This window comes from Lolium rigidum, chromosome 3 (assembly GCF_022539505.1).
Source record: "Lolium rigidum isolate FL_2022 chromosome 3, APGP_CSIRO_Lrig_0.1, whole genome shotgun sequence".
Taxonomy (NCBI): Eukaryota; Viridiplantae; Streptophyta; class Magnoliopsida; order Poales; family Poaceae; genus Lolium; species Lolium rigidum.
Genome location: NC_061510.1, coordinates 320,007,828 through 320,026,627, shown reverse-complemented (window position 1 = coordinate 320,026,627; position 18,800 = coordinate 320,007,828). Strand labels below are relative to the sequence as shown.

The 18,800-nt window shown below is 48.4% G+C and overlaps 1 protein-coding gene across 1 annotated transcript; it reads right to left on the bottom strand.

Moving 5' to 3' along the window:
• Nucleotides 1-17,297: 17,297 nt before the first annotated feature.
• LOC124696944 lies at nt 17,298-18,599 on the bottom strand. The gene has a single exon (XM_047229601.1). It carries the CDS (start codon nt 18,597-18,599, stop codon nt 17,298-17,300), a length of 1,302 nt encoding a protein of 433 aa, XP_047085557.1.
• Nucleotides 18,600-18,800: the final 201 nt, after the last annotated feature.

Sequence of the window (18,800 nt, the reverse complement as noted above, 5' to 3'; positions counted from 1 at the left end):
GAGCTCGGTCCAGAGCGCCGACCCCTTTGAGCGTATGATGCCGAGACTACAGGTCACCGCGAGGAAATTGACTAGCCGGGCTGCCAAGTCGATCGGGAACGTGCGCCACAAGCCGGCAATCCGCCGTGAGCTCATACTCCGGCTTGACAAGGCCGCAGAGGGCCGTACGCCGACGCCACACGAATCGTGGCTGCACAAAGCTCTCAAGCTTTCCCACCTTGGCCTTGCGTCGCTCGATCGCACGATCGCACGCCGCCGGGCCCGTATCGCTAACCTAAAGGATGGAGACGCTAATACTGCGTTCTTCCACCAGCAGCTGCTCATACCGCCGGCAGAAGAATAGGATACGCCGTATCACGGCTGGCAACCGCGTGCTCGACCAACCCGCCGAGATGGCTGAGGCGGCCTTCTCGCACTTCGACGACCTCGCTTGGCACGGAGTTTGTTCGAGATTGCACCCTAAACCTCGACCAGCCGATCACACCGTCCGCTGATCTAGCCGAGCTCGATGAGCCATTCTCCGAGGACGAGATCCGGGCTGCGATCAAGCGCTTACCCGCACGCAAAGCACCCGGGCCCGACGGATTCACCGCCGAACTTCGCGCGCATGCCGGCCCGTGGTCAAACAAGACGTGCTCGCCGTCTTCCACCGGCTCGATGATCTACGCGGACGGGGATTCCATAGGATCAACCAAGCGCCGCTCACCCCCGCTACCCAAACGCCCGCATGCCCGTGACGCTTTGCGACTACCGTCCCATCAGCCTCGTGCACTTGATTGGCAAAGTGGTCGCGAAGGTGCTATCGCTAAGGCTGGCCCCGAAGCTCAATGCAGCCTTGTGAGCAAGAACCGGAACGCTTCATCGGTGGCCGCAGCCTCGCACGACAATTTCGTGCTTGTCCGACGACCCATGCGCCCGTTACATCGCCTACGTGAGCCGAGAGTCATGCCGAAGCTCGATCTCGCCAAAGCCTTTGACACGCTATCCCGGGCGTTCCTCTCGAGGTGCTCCGGCGGTATGGTTTCGGCGACAAATTCATGGACCGGATTGCGATCCTGCTCTCCTCCGCAAGCACGCGTGTCCCGCTAAATGGCTGCCCCGGGCCACCGATCCGGCACCGCCGAGGACCGCGGCAAGGGGACCCCTTGTCGCCGCAGCTCTTCGTGTTGGCCGTGGACGCCCTTGGGAGGCCGGTCACGCACGCGGCCGCCGTCGGAATTCTACAAGCTCTCCACCCGACCAAGTCCATCCCAGTGGCATCCCTCTATGCCGACGACGTGGTCATGTTCTCGCCACCCCACCGTCGCCGACGCCAATGCCGCCAAGTCAATCTTGCGGCCGTTTGGCAGTAGCCTCCGGCCTACAAGTCAACTACGACAAGAGCGCAGCGAACATTGCTGAACCGCGAGGAGGATGCGGCCACGGTGATCACCACGACTCGGCTCGCCGCTAGCGGATTTGCCCTTGACCTACCCGGGCATCCCACCGACTTTGCGGCGCCCTACCAGTGGCCCAGCTCCGCCCCCGGTGGCCAAGACCGCGCTAAGCTTCCAACTTGGAAGTCCAGTGCTCATGGACAGATCGGCGCGGCTCACGCTCGTCAAAGCCGTTCCGGCCGCAATCCCCCCGCACCCGCATCCCGGTTCTACATGCCCGCCAAAGTGCATCCTCAAGATGCCGGAGAAGATACAGACGTGGATTTCTTTGGGAGGGAAGAGCCGAGGCTAGCGGTGGACACCGCCATGTCAATTGGCGCACCGTAAGCCGACCAATCTCACTTGGAGGCCTCGGCGTCCATGATCCGGGAGAGGGCCGGGCTTGCGCTGCGTCTACGATGGCCGTGGCTAAGTAGAACCGACCAAAACAGAGCCCGGAGCGGCCCGGACTTGCAATTCACCCAGCAGAGCGCCGCTTGTTCTTCGCCTCCACCCACATGATCGCCGGCGACGGACGTGACCGGCAAGTAGTTCGGGAGGACCGCCGGATCGACGGCCGCTCCGTCGGCCAAATCGCACCGGAACCGTATGCCTCGCATCCCCAAGAGACGCCGGAAGGGCACGTCGATCGCCGACGGACTACTCGCGCACCGCCGGGCTCGTGACATCCATGGTGTCATCGGCATCCGTGAGATCGGCCGCACTCGCCGCTTTGGAGGAAGGTGGAGCAATTCACACTCACCGACCAGCCGCATCAAATGGTATGGCGTTGGAGTGCTAGCGGAACATACTCCGCCAAGACCCGCTACTTGAGCATGTTCCAAGGATCCAAGAGCTGCGGTGCATGGAGGCTGATTTGGAGAACCCGGGCGCCGCCGCGGTAAAGTTCTTCCACCGGCTTGCTCACAAGGACCGGTGTTGGACAGCGGAGCGGCCGCAGAGACACGGCCTACAACACCATCCCGTATGTCTCCTATGCGATCGTGAACCGGAATCGTTGCAACACTTGCTGCTAGCATGCCCCTTCTCAAGGCATGTTTGGCATGACACCTTGGCATTGCTTAGGCTCACCCGCAGGCCACCCGACAATGAGCCCTCGCTCAGCCGAATGGTGGATCTTGGCGAGGCAAGCAACTCCGAAGCAAATGCGCAAGGGTCTTGCCACCGTCACGCTGCTCATCCCTTGGCTCATTTGGAAGCACCGAAACGCTTGCGTCTTTGAGGGAGAGAGGCCTACGGTCCAGCGCGTCCGTGAGCAAGCTTAGAGTAGAAGCAACGCTTTGGGCGAGAGCCGGTGCGGCTGGCCTCCGCGATATCCTACCCACAGACTGGGATGTACACTGAATTCTCGTATCTGTAAGCCACCGAGGTGGCTAACATCTGTAACCAACTCTTCTTTGCAATGAAATGAAACGCAATGTCATTGCGTTTTCTCGAAAAAATGAGAACATGTATAACTAGAATGTAGGTAACAGAGGCTATCAAGGGGAGAGTTATGCAGCTGCCAAGCAATTGGACACCACAAGAGTATTTATCTATCACAAAAAGTACAAGTTACATGAGCAACTTAAGTAAATCTCGATACAGATACTTCCTAACATTCAGAACTCCACATGGACAGAAAAAGAGTGAGCGTCCATTTAGTACTAGAATTTAGATAGTGCAAGTGGCGATTTACCTGATGCAACAGCAGCAACATGCATAAGTATGGGAGTGCTAGAGTTTAGATAGTCGGTCCTAGTTTTTGTGATGCAACCAGAAATAATGCAAGTGATCCAAGATATATAATGCAAGCACGGAAATAATTAAGATGCAGCATAAGAAAGCTCAATTCACCAGCTAGAGTTGTCCCAGCTTCCACTTCCATAGAGGACTGCATATCTTCGAATAGCTAATGTGGGTGGGTATCTTGAGCAGCATACCAACAATTCCATCAACCATGCAAACCTGCCAATAAACATAGACCCGATCCCTTAATTTCTGCAAGTCTGTCATCCTGTAAAAAAAAGATCCCATCATAAACCGCATGTACAGATACGCCCTGTGTGCCTTAAGAAATCATACAAGACATGCAAAGTACAATAGCTAGGAGAATTAAAATGATGAGACATCGATATTTATGTATCCACATAGAGAAGATATCTCAAACTCTCCCAACTTCACAAACTACAGAACTTGGTGAAAGCAATGTAAGACAAACCCCACTGAATTCATAGACACATTATTTCAGTCAATTTTCACTGAATTTCAGAAGGAATTCAGCCATAAGCTATCTCATTTTTGACCTATCTACATCAGTTTCGCAAAGATATAAACACTAAAAACAAATCAAGGCCAGATCTTGGACATTTTCATTTCTAGTAAAACAACATATGTCTGTACCGAAGTACATAAAACTTATCAATACCAAGAAGGAAAAATAGGTACTTACAGCAAGAACGTCGGCTGCCTTGCACTCAATTCATTTGCTCTAAAGAAGAGGAGAACCCAAAACTCAACTAAATCATGGCCTCGATGAAGAAACCACTTCTGCCGCAGTTGCACCACGGTGAACTTGCTGTCATTGCATGGTAGCGAGACAGAAGTAGTCGGAGTTGGCAGTAGTAGCCCAGGCAGGCAACCACCAGCAGGAGCTCAGGGAGACCGGCACTGCCCAGCTGGGTGACAACCACCTGTGGGGGTGGCCCTTGTTCGACTTCTTGTACCCTGAATCAACACAAATCATTTCACTTTTGTGAGATCCCTTGAATCGTGCTAAAAATGCAAAACCAAATCCTATCCATATTACCAGCACTAAAGTACTAAACCAACCAGTACGTTATAGGTTCAGTGTCCAGAGCACAGAACAACCATGGCTTGGTGGCCATTCTATCAGGGCATGTAGGATGCAACGATGTGCTTACAAAAATAAACCAAGCATTTGGTTAAGCACCGATGCTTATTTTTATAGGAGAGGTGCCTAGTTAGGCATCAGCCTAGTGTAAATAAGCACCAATGCATAAGCAAAAACCAGTTGATTTTGCTAACTCGCTAAGCACCTCTCTACGCATCTTGCATTCTACATGCCCTCAAAGAGCAAGTAGACGAAAAAGAAGAAGAAACCAAGAATTTACCTTATTCGAGAGTTCACCGAAATGGAAGTAATGAGAACATGGGAAGGTCTCGACAAAGTACATGCATGCTCCTAGGCTTGCGATGGTATGTTCACCTACAAGAAGTGGAATTAGTATCAAGTACTTGCAATGTTCAAGCATATTTCAAACAAAAGCATTATAGATATATAGAAGGAGACTCTAAAATATAAAAAACAGCATATCTCCATAACCAGCGGAAAAGCACAAGTGATCCCTGGCATAGATGGTCCCGTTTCCTAGACCATCCAAATGCGCCAAGATCGGTGGTACCCGGATGTATTTTTTGTTGTATGATACATTTATAAAGAAAGCCATGCAGCTTCTTAGCACACGTGTGCACACGTATTCAATTTAGTCTCCATCGCTGCCCCCGACTAGTACAGAATAGCTGGACGGAGTGGACCGCGGCCTCAATGTTCTGTAGGAGTGTAGGGTGATGTGCCATATGGTGGAGATGGTCGGCGCTCACGCCATGGTCATTCAATAAAGACTTGCGCCGAAACCTAACCCCTGCACATACATTCTCCTTCTCCTACAAGCCTCCTCCCCATCTGCTTTCCCCATCGATATCAATCGCTTAGCACATCGATTCACCATCATCTACCTCATGTCCTCATCCGCCTCAAGCGCTAGATCCTCCCTTTGGTGACTTGCCCCCTTTGTGGTGATGAGACCATCACCCAGACATGTTATCGCGATACCTATCCTTGCGTGTGAATCTACAAGTGTTGACACTATAGCGTAATTATCTACAAGTCGGTGCACTAGCCCTGCAGCTGCAGCCACCACAACCCCCCACCCCCACCCCCAGGTGCACAAGTCCTCCAGGGGCACCCCATCTAGGCTGCCCTGCAGTCGCACAACTCCACCTGCATATTTGCAGGCTTAAAAGGCACAAAGTGGTCCTTCAACTTTCAGAATGGATCAAGAAAGTTTTGGGAAATGTACTCCTTTGTTATCAAGATAGGAAGAATCTTTGCTTCTGAATTTGTACTGTCTATACCATGGCAAATAATCAGATAGCACAAGAAACCAGAATCAAATAATTGTACCAATGTGTGTGTGTTTATTTGATCCAACCATATGGATAAAACATGTTAGCAGAAAACCATGGTTAAACAGGAAAATTATGTCGATATTTGAGTATTGGGCGAGTACAGCTTCCTAATCAATCTGCAAGGAAGGGATGAACCTTCTTAGCTTAATTAATCTCGAAAGGAATCACGAGAAAACTCCACGGCATCAAAAATGTTGTTTACAGGCTACATAATAAGCTAATATAAGCACATAGTTCTGATGAAAAAGAGATGATTTCATTAGCAAAAAAATCTAATGGTGTAGCCCGACAACAAAACTGATGCAGAAAGGGAAGAGTAACAGGAAACAAAGCTTTTGAAGATCTTTGCTTCATTAGAAGAGGAAAGGAAAAAAAAAAGCTTTTACATTTTAGCCAGCAATCACCATAATTTCAAATTATCTAGAAGCTCAAACTACCAATAAGCTCAAATTGCTGGCCACAAAGAAGAAACCTAACCAAGATGGTTGGCAATTAGAGAAGGAAAAAAGAAAACAACACAACAGTTCAATGTAATAACAGTGAACTCGAAAAGAGAAGGTCCCCAGAAGCACATGTACTGGAAGAAAGGTAAATGTAGGATCATATTATTTCCTGAGCTTTCAATTCCTCCAGAAATTCTTAAACTAGTACATGCTCAAAATTCAGACCCTACGAAAATCACTGAATACCAAAAAAGAGCTGCAAATTCAGAGGGAATATCATTACCCAAATCTATGAATCTGGAAGCTGAATGGATCAGCATGACAAGAAAAATTGCAAAAGTAAGCATTTGTTCGTATACATTAAAGAAAAACCAACAGCCCTAGAAGCTTCAGAAACCAACACAATACAACATGGATCTCATGGACTGTTCGAGAATCGAGACCACAAAAAATCCAACAAGTATTTGTCATCAATAGGAAAGCACGGTGTATCGGGTTTAGGAACCTTGGAAATTAGTGAAGGGCCACATAATTTAAAAAGGGTGTTCAATAAGGATTATTACAACACCGACATCTTGACTAGCAGGTAACTAAACTTCAGTACCAAATCAACAACCTGGTACCACTGCCACTCTTCCCAATTCTTTTTGAAAATAAACTCAACAAATAGGTCGTAAGTCAGACAGCTATATTTGAATTCAGTATTGCACCCATTTCATGTAAATAGTAAGTAAATAAGGAAAATGTGCTAAAAATAGTAGAAACTCACCCCCATGTGGCCATGCTAAGGTCCATGAGTAGTTTGCATGTTATTAGGGTAATAGTATGTTGCATCAGCTGCTAGAGGGCGAGGTGGCCTTACAGGAGAAGTCAATGGAGCGAAACCCTTATCATTTGGGTTCAACTTGAATTCCTGGTCTAGAAATAGCAATAGTCAGTGCACTTGACACAGGCGAGCAATAGGAAACCAAAGCAAAAAAAAGCATGGCCAAGTATAATATGCATCACATACCGAACCTTAGCATCTAGGTTGAAACTTGATTTCTCCGTGCTAAAGAGATCCCATCGAAGAGCTTGGCATCGAGAAGCATCAAACAGTCACAGCTGAGTTCGCAGCACCACGCTAGGATGTTGATGATGTATTACTAACAGGTCCTTGAGAAGAATTCACGTATTTAGGGACCCGGGGATGTTTAGTGGGTACAACAGAATCTGGTGTCAAATCAGCTAGTGACCTGTCTCCTTAGCCAGAAGACGAAGGCTCAGGATCGACATGATCTTGAAGATGCCCCTTCCAGATCTGTCACAAAATTATAAAACTATCATATGCTTGCTGCTAAAAAAGAATTCTGTAATTTGGAATGTTGTAGTAGTAAAAAACTAATATTAACAGGGCCACTACATTTAGATATAAAACACAGATTGTTTCTAGAGGAAACACTGTGTCAATCCAAAATAGCCTGAAGAGGTAAGAATTCACGCACTTTACAGGAGAACATGGGTCAAACAAATAGACAAGCTTATTTCATTTAATGGGTGAAAGGAACCGGTATTATTATCAATGATAACATTAATAAGATGAATATCAATATAAAAAAGTCTTAAGTATACTACCTATGTTTTAAAAGGTAAGGTGTGCAGGAAATTGAAGAAGCTTAAATCTTGAAATGCGAAAATTTTAGTACATCTCATAAAGGCCCAAAGTCCCACTGCATTCTAAGGTCACAAGTTCCTGTTCTTTGTCACTGCTGTTATTTATACTTCGCTTATCATCAAACCTAAGGTTCTTAGTAAAGTACTAATTGGTGTGCAGCGGATCAGTATATTTCTACTAAAAGTCAACTATCCTAGAATGCCCCTGCTAGGGATGTCCATGGCAATAATGATAATGAACAACACATTACAAATAGCATTCAGGTATATAGCAGTTCAGGAGTGACTAAATTAATATAATCTAGAGTTTTCCTGTAGATTTGCGATCTAATACAATCAAAGTCATCAGGCCATACAACAGGAACAAATTCTAAACTTAGAACAACATGGAACGATGACATAGGTCAGGGCAGAGGAGACGAGTTGGAGCTCACCTAAGACGGATTGTAGTCGATGCCGATCTCAGTGCAACAAGAGGTGTCGTCCACCCGGCAAGCTAGCCCACCACTGGTCAATGACTAGTGGAGGGATCTAGTGCCGCATCTGAGGCCGAGAAGCCGTACCCGCAGCAGCAGCTCGGGGACACGGATAGGGAAGACAACAGCAGCAACCCGAACATGTGTGCACTAGCATGAGCGCAGGCAGGCCAGCCTTGATCTCCTTTTCTGCACGGGCACAAGCATGATCAATTATACATATGCAGAGTCATGCCATTACCAAAATAGGATCAAGAAATAACTTCAGAGCCATCATGGTAGATATAAAAAAATTCACCCACTACAACTATTGAAAAATGAACAAGACATGATTTTTTACTAGGACTAAGTTTTGGGAGAATTCTAGCATAAGAAAATAATTAGCTTTAAGCCAATATCAGGAACAGAGCTACACTTTGAACAGAACATGTACAACTACGACCTCATGTGTAAGAGTGGCATGCAAAGTCCTCATCAAGAATGGCTAGCACAAGACGTACACATACAAAAGGCCATAAATGGCGTCTTCAACAACACTGGCATAATACATCATGGCTACCACATGTCTTCATTACATAAAAATCCCACATGTCCTATAAACATTCCATGAGACAAACTACAAATCAAAGAAGCAGTCTCCCACAAAATCACGCTTGTGATAAAACCATCAGATAACAACACAACAATGTAACAGAACTTTGCGTCAACTAATTCTTGCATGTTCAGCAACAAACGATTAAATTGATCTTCACTATGATTAATCAGACTCCAAACCAAGCTTTGATCCATTACATGCTTTGCAAAAAGACAGATACATCTCACCAACAAAAGTTATGAACTTTTTTAACAAAGTTATGAACATTTGAATGGATCTTAAAATTCAGATAAGAACTAGCATAATACACACAAAGCGGCACTACAAACAGACATGGAGATGAAAGATCTACCTCACTAGAAATGGCAAAACCACCTTGACGGTGACATGCATCATCATTATCAGATGCAGCAGCAGCATTGTGTCGTCGGCTAGGTTAAGGCAGGGAGTACTTGCACGCCTCTCAGTTCTTGGCCCTGGCAGTGGGGAGGCCCGAAAAGGAGCGCACATGCTGTGGTGGCAGCGCTGGCAAGAGAGCAGCTGTGGTCACCACTAGCCATCGAGCTGCGCCTCTCCTCCTGATGTCTCTGTTTATTCACACGAATCATGACAGCTTATAATCATTTTTTGCTGTCAAAAGGGAGTGGTGCACGATTTCATTAGCAAATCTGCAATGTATAGTAGGATTATACAGAAGCAAAAAAGCAAAGGAATATTTTTATACTTTCTTTCAGAGATATATCATGTATTATGTTCAAAAGGTGGCTCGGACAAAATGACCACACTGGGAAGAAGTTTACTCACACAAATCATAAGTGCTTATCTGATGATCTAAGCATGCAAGTGCATACCAATAGCTTCCAAGTTTTTACCATGTGATTCGATTACCCCAAATGCATACATACACCAAAAAATTGTACAAAAGATGAATAACAGAACAAAGTTCATACTCAGTTTACGATGCATATAAGAATACCACAGTGATACATTTGCAAGCAGCATAGACATGTTGTTGAATCAATCGCACACAAAATGTGAGTATTTTAATCTTTGACCCACATAATGGGGTTATTGTGACCCATCTAGACCCACTACAGCAAAAGGAACATAAAACCTTACTTATTTCTTGCACAAGCATCAGACGGAAAACCAAACTACACACGTACATTCATACGCCTATTTCACTACTAGTGTAACTGCAATTGCATACTAGAATAGAAACATGACTATATCATCCTTAACACTCTACTAGCAGAACCTGAAACAAGGATGGAAGCAGACAGATAAAATAAATGCATGCTATATTCGTGGATGCGGCACTAATATGTATAAACATGGTGAATCAATAAACCGAACCCGAGATTGCATCAGTATATGATGAACTACTCCAAACCATACTCTGATCCAGTAGGTGATTTGCGAAAATATATATGCATGTCACTATCAAGAGCTCTGATTGTTACCTCTGAAAGCTTGATTGATCCACTAGATGATTCAGAAAAGAATTAAGATACAGATTACACAGAGAACAACACTAGATGGATCTTAGAGGAATTTATACCTCCCTGTGGCAGAACGAACTCGACGAAGATGGGGAGCAGCAGGAGCAACCTTTCGTCGTCCTGCAGCTAGGTCGAGGCAAGGGTGCTTACAGCATGTCGTTGGCACCGGCAAGAGCGCAATCATGGTCGCAGCCCACTGTTTTGCTGCGAAGCTTCTCCACTATCATTGTCTCCCACCGGCGAAAGCACACATCTACTGCCCATGCAAAAAAAAAAACAAGTTTTTTACTGAGTGGAACAAAATTTCTGTTCATGGAAGTATATAATTTCCTCTACACATTCTACAGGAAAAAGAAACGAAATTTTAGCAAAAATACATAAAGCGTAGAAGAGAGAACTCACCGGCAGGCACGCAGCAGCTCGGGGACGTGGACGGTGGATGAAAGACGCCGACAGCAGCTCAAGCTAGATTGTCAGCAGCTGCACCGGCCAGGGAAGGTGACAACCAGCTCGTCCTAGCCGCGCGCCACGTCAATCCCCTCCCGCCAGCCGCAGTCACACGTCATTACTGACGACCAAAGCGCAAAGTTTCAGTGGGTGCCTGAATAATCGAGCTATACTAAGTTAGAACACATCAGACTTTCAGTAGTAGATACAGAGGATATGAAACTAGGCAGGAAACAACACATCAAGATATAAGATGTAGGAGGCAATTCTGCTAGCAAATGGATAATTCTCAAACCAATCTGAAGAAAGCTACTGCAGTAAATCCATAACTGACACCTCATGAATCTACAAACACAATTCAAAGTAACTGTAACCACCGAAGAAAACATTCCATTCTAGGCAATCTGAAATTGTGTGAGCTCGTGTGAGTTGTGAAAAGGTTGCAGCTAGGTTCGCCTAGAGAAATAAAATCACATCTGCTACACATTCTTCCTCTTGCACACAATGGATTGTAACCATCCATGTAAAAGTCCTGCAAGATCGATTCTGTGTAGGAAGATTAGAGGTCTCACCGGTGGCGTGCACGTCGGAGGAGACATACCCAGGCGCTGCTGCGACCGATTTTCCTCGCGTGGAGGAGGATGCGAGGAAGGCGGCGGCAGGCACAAGGAGGGCGTCATCTCCTTGCCTGCGTCTGCTGATCCCCTCTGCGGGTCGCGTCCTGGTGGCCGGCGTGCAGCAGCTCCGTCGACCGGTAGAAGACCCCCATGGCGGGATCGGCCGGTGGCCATGGAAGTCCAGGAGCGACCCCCATGGCTTGGGAATCGTCCGGTGAGGCGCGGCGCACGAGCAGGTTGGGTTAGGGATTGGAGGTGCGTGGATGCGGAGTCGCCGTGGGAGTCAGCGGGGTGTGGGAGACGGAGCAGCGCCGGCGGCCAGCGGCGAGGGGCATCGCCCAAATAGGTGAGTGGCGGCGCAGCCGGTGGATCGGCGACCCATCCAAGGCGGGTTTTGTGTGATTTGATTGAATGGAGTCTGGGATTACCGGATCAGAGTAATAATGTTTGCCCAGATTTTCCGTTCCGTCATTTGTTCGATTCCAAAATTTCCGAGGACATTTCCATACATGAACTGGACGGAGAAAAAAAGGCACCCAGTTTATTTCCAAGCGTAATTATGTTTGCTCACTTATGTCCCTACCGTAATTGTTTCAAAAAAAACGCCTCCACGGTAATTGATCAAAACATTCAAAGGTAGCTCACTTATGTCCCTACCGTAATTTTTTCCATGCTATTGGTGGCAAAATCTACCTATGCTCAAGAGCAAGTTCCCGCCGACAGCGAGGTACCTATGGTAACTTCGTTAATTTCAAGATTTAATCCGCCGGCTCCCGGAGATGCTCATAGGGGTAAGGTGTGTGTGCGCGCGTTCATATGGATGAGTGTCACGCTAGGCGTTTGGGTAACCCCAATTTTTCCGGTCGGGTTTCTCGGATAATCTGAATTTCGGGTTTCAGTAAAAGACACCCGAAATTTATGTTAAAATTTTGCTAACCGGCTATTCGGGTACCGGGAATTTCGGGTCTGGGTCCGGGTAATCCCGAAAAACCCGACATACATCGATTCTTCAGCTCTAGTTGAGGGCTTGATGCCGTGGTTGATTGACTTGACTGGGATCTGCGCCGCGCCGGAGTGGGGGAGCAGAATGAGCATGTGAAGAAGAGGCGACGGTGGTCCTCGGCTCCTCGCCGTCCTCGTGTTAGGGAAGAAGAGGAGGTCACAGACTCACATATCACAACATCATGTCGTCCTCCGCTCCATGCCACCGTCGCGTCGGGGAACAAGAGTCGGCGAGCGGCAGTGGGAGGTAAGGAGCTGCTGGGCGGCGGGGCGGCTAGGGTATGGCGGGGCAGACGTCGACGGCGCAGGTGGGTGGCGGAGCATTGCAAAGTTGCGCCAATGAGTGGCTAGTGGCGGCTGGGAGAAACAAAGTGAGGAACAAGGAGGACTGAGAGGGAGATAGGGAGTAGGGTTTTGTGCGGGAGAAGAAGCTGTCGCGCCACCACAACCACTTCCATTCCTCTGCCACATCCACCGGCCCCTCTGGCCGAGGCTCGCACGCTTCAGCGGCGCCTCACCTCGCAGTCCTCCTCCTTCGATTCGCCACCCTAACCATCACTGTAAGCTCCGATGCCACCATCTTTATATGTAGTGCTGGTGCACCCCCTCCCCCCCCCCCCACACACACACCTCTAACTGTTCTCGTTGTCACCTTCTCTGTGTTGGCTCTGGTGATGTTGTAGTGGCGGTGCGGGTGGTCGTCGAGGGGGGAGGGCGATGGTTTTGGCCATATGGTGGGAGAGATGGAGTAAGCATGGACGTACAAGTTGGTAAGAACGTAAGTTTTGGATCCTTCTACGCATGAAGTGACGAAGAACATATATGCATGCATGTCGGGGGGGGGGGGGTGCCCAACCGTTCCCACATAAAATGCATAGGTTGTTCACATTCTTTTAATGGCTAGCTAGCTTAATTATTGATGAATGTATGCTTGTATGTATGTACCGTTTGTAGATCTATCACACATGCGTTGGTTGGGTTCATGTCACCACCACGCTGCAGTATGTGATTGAAGTAAAAGTAATTAGCAAAGAAACCATGATACCGGTGGAGATGCTCTACTATGCATGCATTAGGATAGAGTACAAGGTTTATGACCACGAAGAACATGAATGCCACCTTCCTTGATGTTACCAGTCACCTGATATCGAATCGATGCCACCATGTTGTGCCACACGCTCCTCATCATCGTCCGTGACCACCAATGTGAGGAGGACGACTAGGATTGGGTGGCGTTTTTGAGAGACGGCGCCGATGGTAACACTGCCAAGAATGAAAAGACATGGAGGGCCATGGCATCGAAGGACTTTACCGACAATAGAGAGATGATCTAGGGTGATGCACCCATCAGACCCCGATGGTAGCACCCATATTAAAATTCATACAGAATACAAAGTTATGTATTGTATCTTGCTATTTAAATCAACCTTATGCACGCATATTAGGGTTTTTCTGTTTAAATCAACTACACGCAAAAAGATAAGGTTTTCAAGTGTTTTTTCCATGAGTTAATGTGTCGTCTCTTTAATATAAGTCCCCGGGAAGGGAAACATGGTAGCCTTCACCTCAAAGTTGTTACTTTATGTAACTTTCTTATTTTAGTGGTAGAATAGGGTAAAGAAACAATTCAAACTTAATAAGAGGACAAATTCTTAGAAAGGTTGGTTTGGTTGCTTCGAAGTTTGAGTTTTCTATGATAAGTCCAGGAAATTGAGATAGTTATGTTTTTTGAAAGAGGTGTATACCATATTATATATGAGTCCCCACAACTAATCTAGGGCTTCCAACGATTTTTGGCATGATTTCATGTGTCCCCATGTCCTACGCGCGCCCACAACGAAAATAGACTAGCTTTTAACACAAAGCGGTGCTTTATGTGACTTTCCCTTTTTATTGATACAATATAGCATAGAAAAGAGACCAACTCAAATAGATGCCAAGTTCTTAAAAATGTTGGTTCAGTTGTTTCGAAGCATGAGTTTTCCACTACAACTCCAAAAACTTCCTCGAGATAGTCTTGTTTGTGAAGGAGGTGCCACTTAAAAGTGTACGAAAATTTCCACTTTACATCAACTACATATACCCATAATAGGACTCAAGTCCAAAAAAATCGGTGTTTTAGGGATTTTTTTGCGTGATCTCATGTGCCCCTTCCTCGTGTCGTTGATAGAGCAACTCTATTGTGTGACCATTCTTCATGTCGTTTAGAGAGCAACTCGATTATGTGGAATCCGTGACGTCAACCCGTTAATTAAATTTCTATCGTAAGTGGTGATTACATGTGATTTCTCTATTTACACCTCCCTTATATGCCCATATTAAGTCCCAATAAAAGAGCGGGGGAGATTTTCAAAGTGGGATTGGGAACTGTACGTCCAATTTTTTTTTGCAAGATTGATTCTTGGATTGATCTCATGTGTCCTTTTGTTCTATGGCTCTTAGACGCTAAATTTCTTTCCAAATTGATTTCATGTGTCCCATTTCATATTTGTTAATTGTAAAATATAAAGCCAAGGCTATGATGAGAGAAAGTGTCGGGAAAGGGGTGGCAAGAAACAGAGAGTGAAATAGAGAGAGATAAAGAGATGTCAAGATAAAGCGGTGGGTAAGAGAGGCAACTGATGAACTCAAAAGGTGGTGCTTTATGTAACAGTTCACACAAAATAAGAGAAAAGAAGAAACATATAGAAAAAAATCCGAGGGCCATACAGGGACATCCGACAAACATTTTACGCCGGAGATGTTTGCCAAATGTTTCGCCCACGGTACTGTAGATGCAAGTGGGGCAACATTAGGGTACCATTTATCCTCTTTTGTGGAAAAGTTAAACTAAAATGATGATGTCATTCAGAATTATTAGTCTTTTTAACCAAATAGGGTAGAGGGTAACCGAATCTTCGCACACTTGCATCTCTACCCGGTACCGAGTAAAAGGACACCAATGTCAACTCATCCGTGGCGAGCTCGAACACGTGTCCACCATTGTAGGTACAATTAAGGTGCATATCACTTCACTGCGAGGGAAGAAGACCCCAGGGACATGTTTTACTTTTAGGATCAGGCAGGAGCAGCTAAACACAGCAAGTCACGAGCCGGTACGGTGCCAAGGGAACCCAGGAGGCGGCGGAAAAAAGGCAAAAACCCATCTAGGGTTCCGTCCTCCTCGCCGGCGATACCGCCGGTCCGCTCCGCCTCCGGTGGCCTTCGGGCCTTGGAGGTGTGGTGGACCACGGTCGGCGGGGAGTTTCTGTTCTTAATTTAGTTTGCTTTTCAGTCTCTTTTTTGGGATGGTGAGGCCTGAAGTCAGAATAAGGTCCTCCCCGCCCTATCCTCGCTCCGGTGGTGCATCTAGCGCTGTCGGAGGGCGCGTGGAGTTGTGTGCCCGTCGGATCTGCTGGGATCTGGTCGGTTTTCATGTTTGTTGGTGTGGTTTCATGATAGTCTCTTCCGATCTACGGTTGTCATCATTGGCGATGGTTGCTCTGCTTCGGTGCGCCGGTCCTTTGGGACCTTAGCACGACGACTTCCCGTCTGTCTACTACAACAAGCTCTACTACGACAAGCTTTGCCTGACTTCGGCGATGAAGGGGCGAGGACAGCGGCGCGCCTTCGGCTCGTGCTAGTGTTTGTAGTCGTCGCTAGGTGGTCCGAATACCAATTTGTAATTTTCTTTACTTTTTGGGTTATTTGTACTACTGTTGATGATTATTAATAGATCGGTGGATTTCTCGCAAAAAAAAAAAGAAGACCCCAGGGACAAGTAGGGGAGTACTTGTCGAGCAGGAGCTAGTCGGCCTCCTGGCTAGCACCTTGGTTAAATACGTGATGGATGCAATGCATGAGCAGCCTGATGCATGCATGTGTTGTACTTGTTGGTGTAATTAATAGCCGTGAGCTAAGTTGTTTGTCATAATGTTTGTAGCAGTAGTATATATATTGTGTGCTTGTGTGATCTGGAGGCCCGAAAAAGATCAAAGGCCGTTGCAAAATTTTCCTTCCGATTAGTACTAGGTAGGTGTTGAATTAGGTTTTTGTTAAAGAAATGCAGAGATTTTTTGCTGGTTTGCTACTCCATTTTGGAGAGAAAGTGGCGTACAATATCCTCCTCCTTCAAGTGGTAGTAAGTAGTATTTGTTTTAGCAGGAGGTCGTCGTATATATACGCGAATAGAGCGGACGATGCGACAAAGGTGATTCAATTTTGCACCCCAATAATAAGTTAGCTCGGTGGAGGCAGCTGTGTTGGTTGATGGACTCGGCTAGCTTCCGGCGCGAGCGAGCTAATGGATTCCAAATTGGTCGGTCATTTCGATATCTTCTCGGCAGGTAACGAGAGTTCCTTAATTTCCATCCCGAAAAGTTAGTTTGTGCTGGTTAAAAAATGATGATACACGTCGAAGTGAGAAGACATGCAAAGAAAAGAAAATGATGGACTGGTTGATCCAACTCCCGGCGCGAGCGAGCGAGCGAATGGATTAATTACGGAGGAAGTTGCGTCTTTGGGTTTGGGTGACACTAGCTACTTGATCGCTCATTATTTTTGTGGGCCTTTGGGTAATTAACGAAAGTTGGTTCGTTGATCGATTTTGGTTTCGCGGCCATCGCTATCGATGTACAGCTGGCATCCTTTAATTCCAGTCCCGGGAAGCAGTTTGTGCGGGCATACGCCAGCTGGCATGGATCGACTGGAGAATAGACCGACTCGCGCGTGAGCTTTCACCGGTACACTGTGGGGACTGCACGCGCGCGCACGTATATGTACGTGGGGCAACAGCTCATCACGACTCAGAGCGCCTGGAGGAGAAGCAGCGCGACTCGGAGCAGTCCAGTCCCTGACGTACGGTGCGCCGGCCTGGAGGAGATGCGGAGCGCGTCCGGCGCTACGACGCGCGGCGTCAACCAGGAGGCGCTGGTCCATAATCTGCCGCACGTACGGTCAGAAACGGGCTATGGACGCAAGGAGCGCCGCGCGGTCCATCTCATACCCGCAAAAGTTTCTCCATCCATGGCACTCGACGCCGCCCGCAAGCTTCTCCAGGGACTTGGTCGCGAGGTTCAACATGAAGGCGCCGCTGGTAGCGTCTCCGCCTTCCCTGGTGGTGAATAACACAGTGCCGCTCTTCTCGTTGAACCACCGCAACTTAAAAGCGGTCCCTCGACTCACCGGGGCTTCGGGAACGTCGATCAATTCGCGCAACTCCCACTCAGTAGCCGTGCTCAGGCTCTGCGGCTTCAGGCTCTCGACGGTGATGGTGAGGCCGGTGAATAGGGCGTAGACGAAGCTCAGGCTCCCGTCCGGTGTCACGCCCAGCAAGCGGTAGTCCGGAAAATAGTGCTCGATGTAGGGCACGAAGCACACGTCCATGAGTGCACCGTCGAGGCGCACGCCCAACGCCGCACGGTGCATGGGCCAGTAGGCCACTCCGCGGACAACCACAGCGGGGCCTAGCCGGCGCAGCTTGCCGGCATCCATCTTGGCGCCAGGCATCCTGCCTTCCGGCCCCCAGCTGCCGACGTCGGAGGAGAAGATCCGCAGCGCCGTGAAACCGTGACGGTTGTAGACGAGGAGCACGCGGAAGAAGCCCGGCGGAGTGCTGGCAGCGTCAAGATCGTCGCCCGTGAGTATGGCGCACGCGTAGTACCCGGGGCAGTCCTCGCCGGCGAGGGAGGGAAGCACGGACACCTCCCCAGTCATGGGGTTGTACACGCTGAGGGTGAGGCCTTGGGCGCGCTCCTCGCGCCGGACCTCCAGGACGAGGCGCCCGTTCCGGGACGCGACCGGGCGGGCATGCTCGAACAGGCCGCCCAGGAGATGGGAGCCCAGCGACAGCGTGCCTAGGAGGTGCGAGGCGGACGCTGTCGGCACGAAGCTCGGCTGCGCGGAGTCGCAAGGTCGGCGGCGCCTGTGGAAGGCGCGGACGTCTTCGTTTTCTTGATGGAAGAAGCCGAGGGTGAGGTGCGTCTGGTACCGTGTGGGCGGAGGCAGTGAGCGGCAGATGGCGGCGGCGTGCGTGGCCACGGCGAAGCCCCAGCGGCGACACGTGGAGGAGAAGCGCGCGACGTCGGCGGCGCCCGAAGATGCGCGGGCGATGATCTCGGAGAGGACGTTGGCCGGTAGGGCCCCATCACCATCGGCGCTCCTGGTTCTGCTCCGGCGGTGGCGTCGCGACAGCCAGCCGTTGGGGTATGGCGTCGCCGTGGAACGGGCGCGATCGAGGTGTCGTCGAATCGGCGGCATCGATCAGGCCGTGTTAATGGGATCCTTCTGTTTTCGAGTCTTCTCTCTGTCGAGGGCATATTTGTAGGCCTGGGGCGATCGCCTCGATCGATCAGCCATGCATACATGAATCCTGGACGGATTGCTCTCCGACTCCGGTTCCCATTCTGTGCTCAGTGCTTCTTTGTTTAATATTTTTTTTGACATAACTTTGTTTAAATT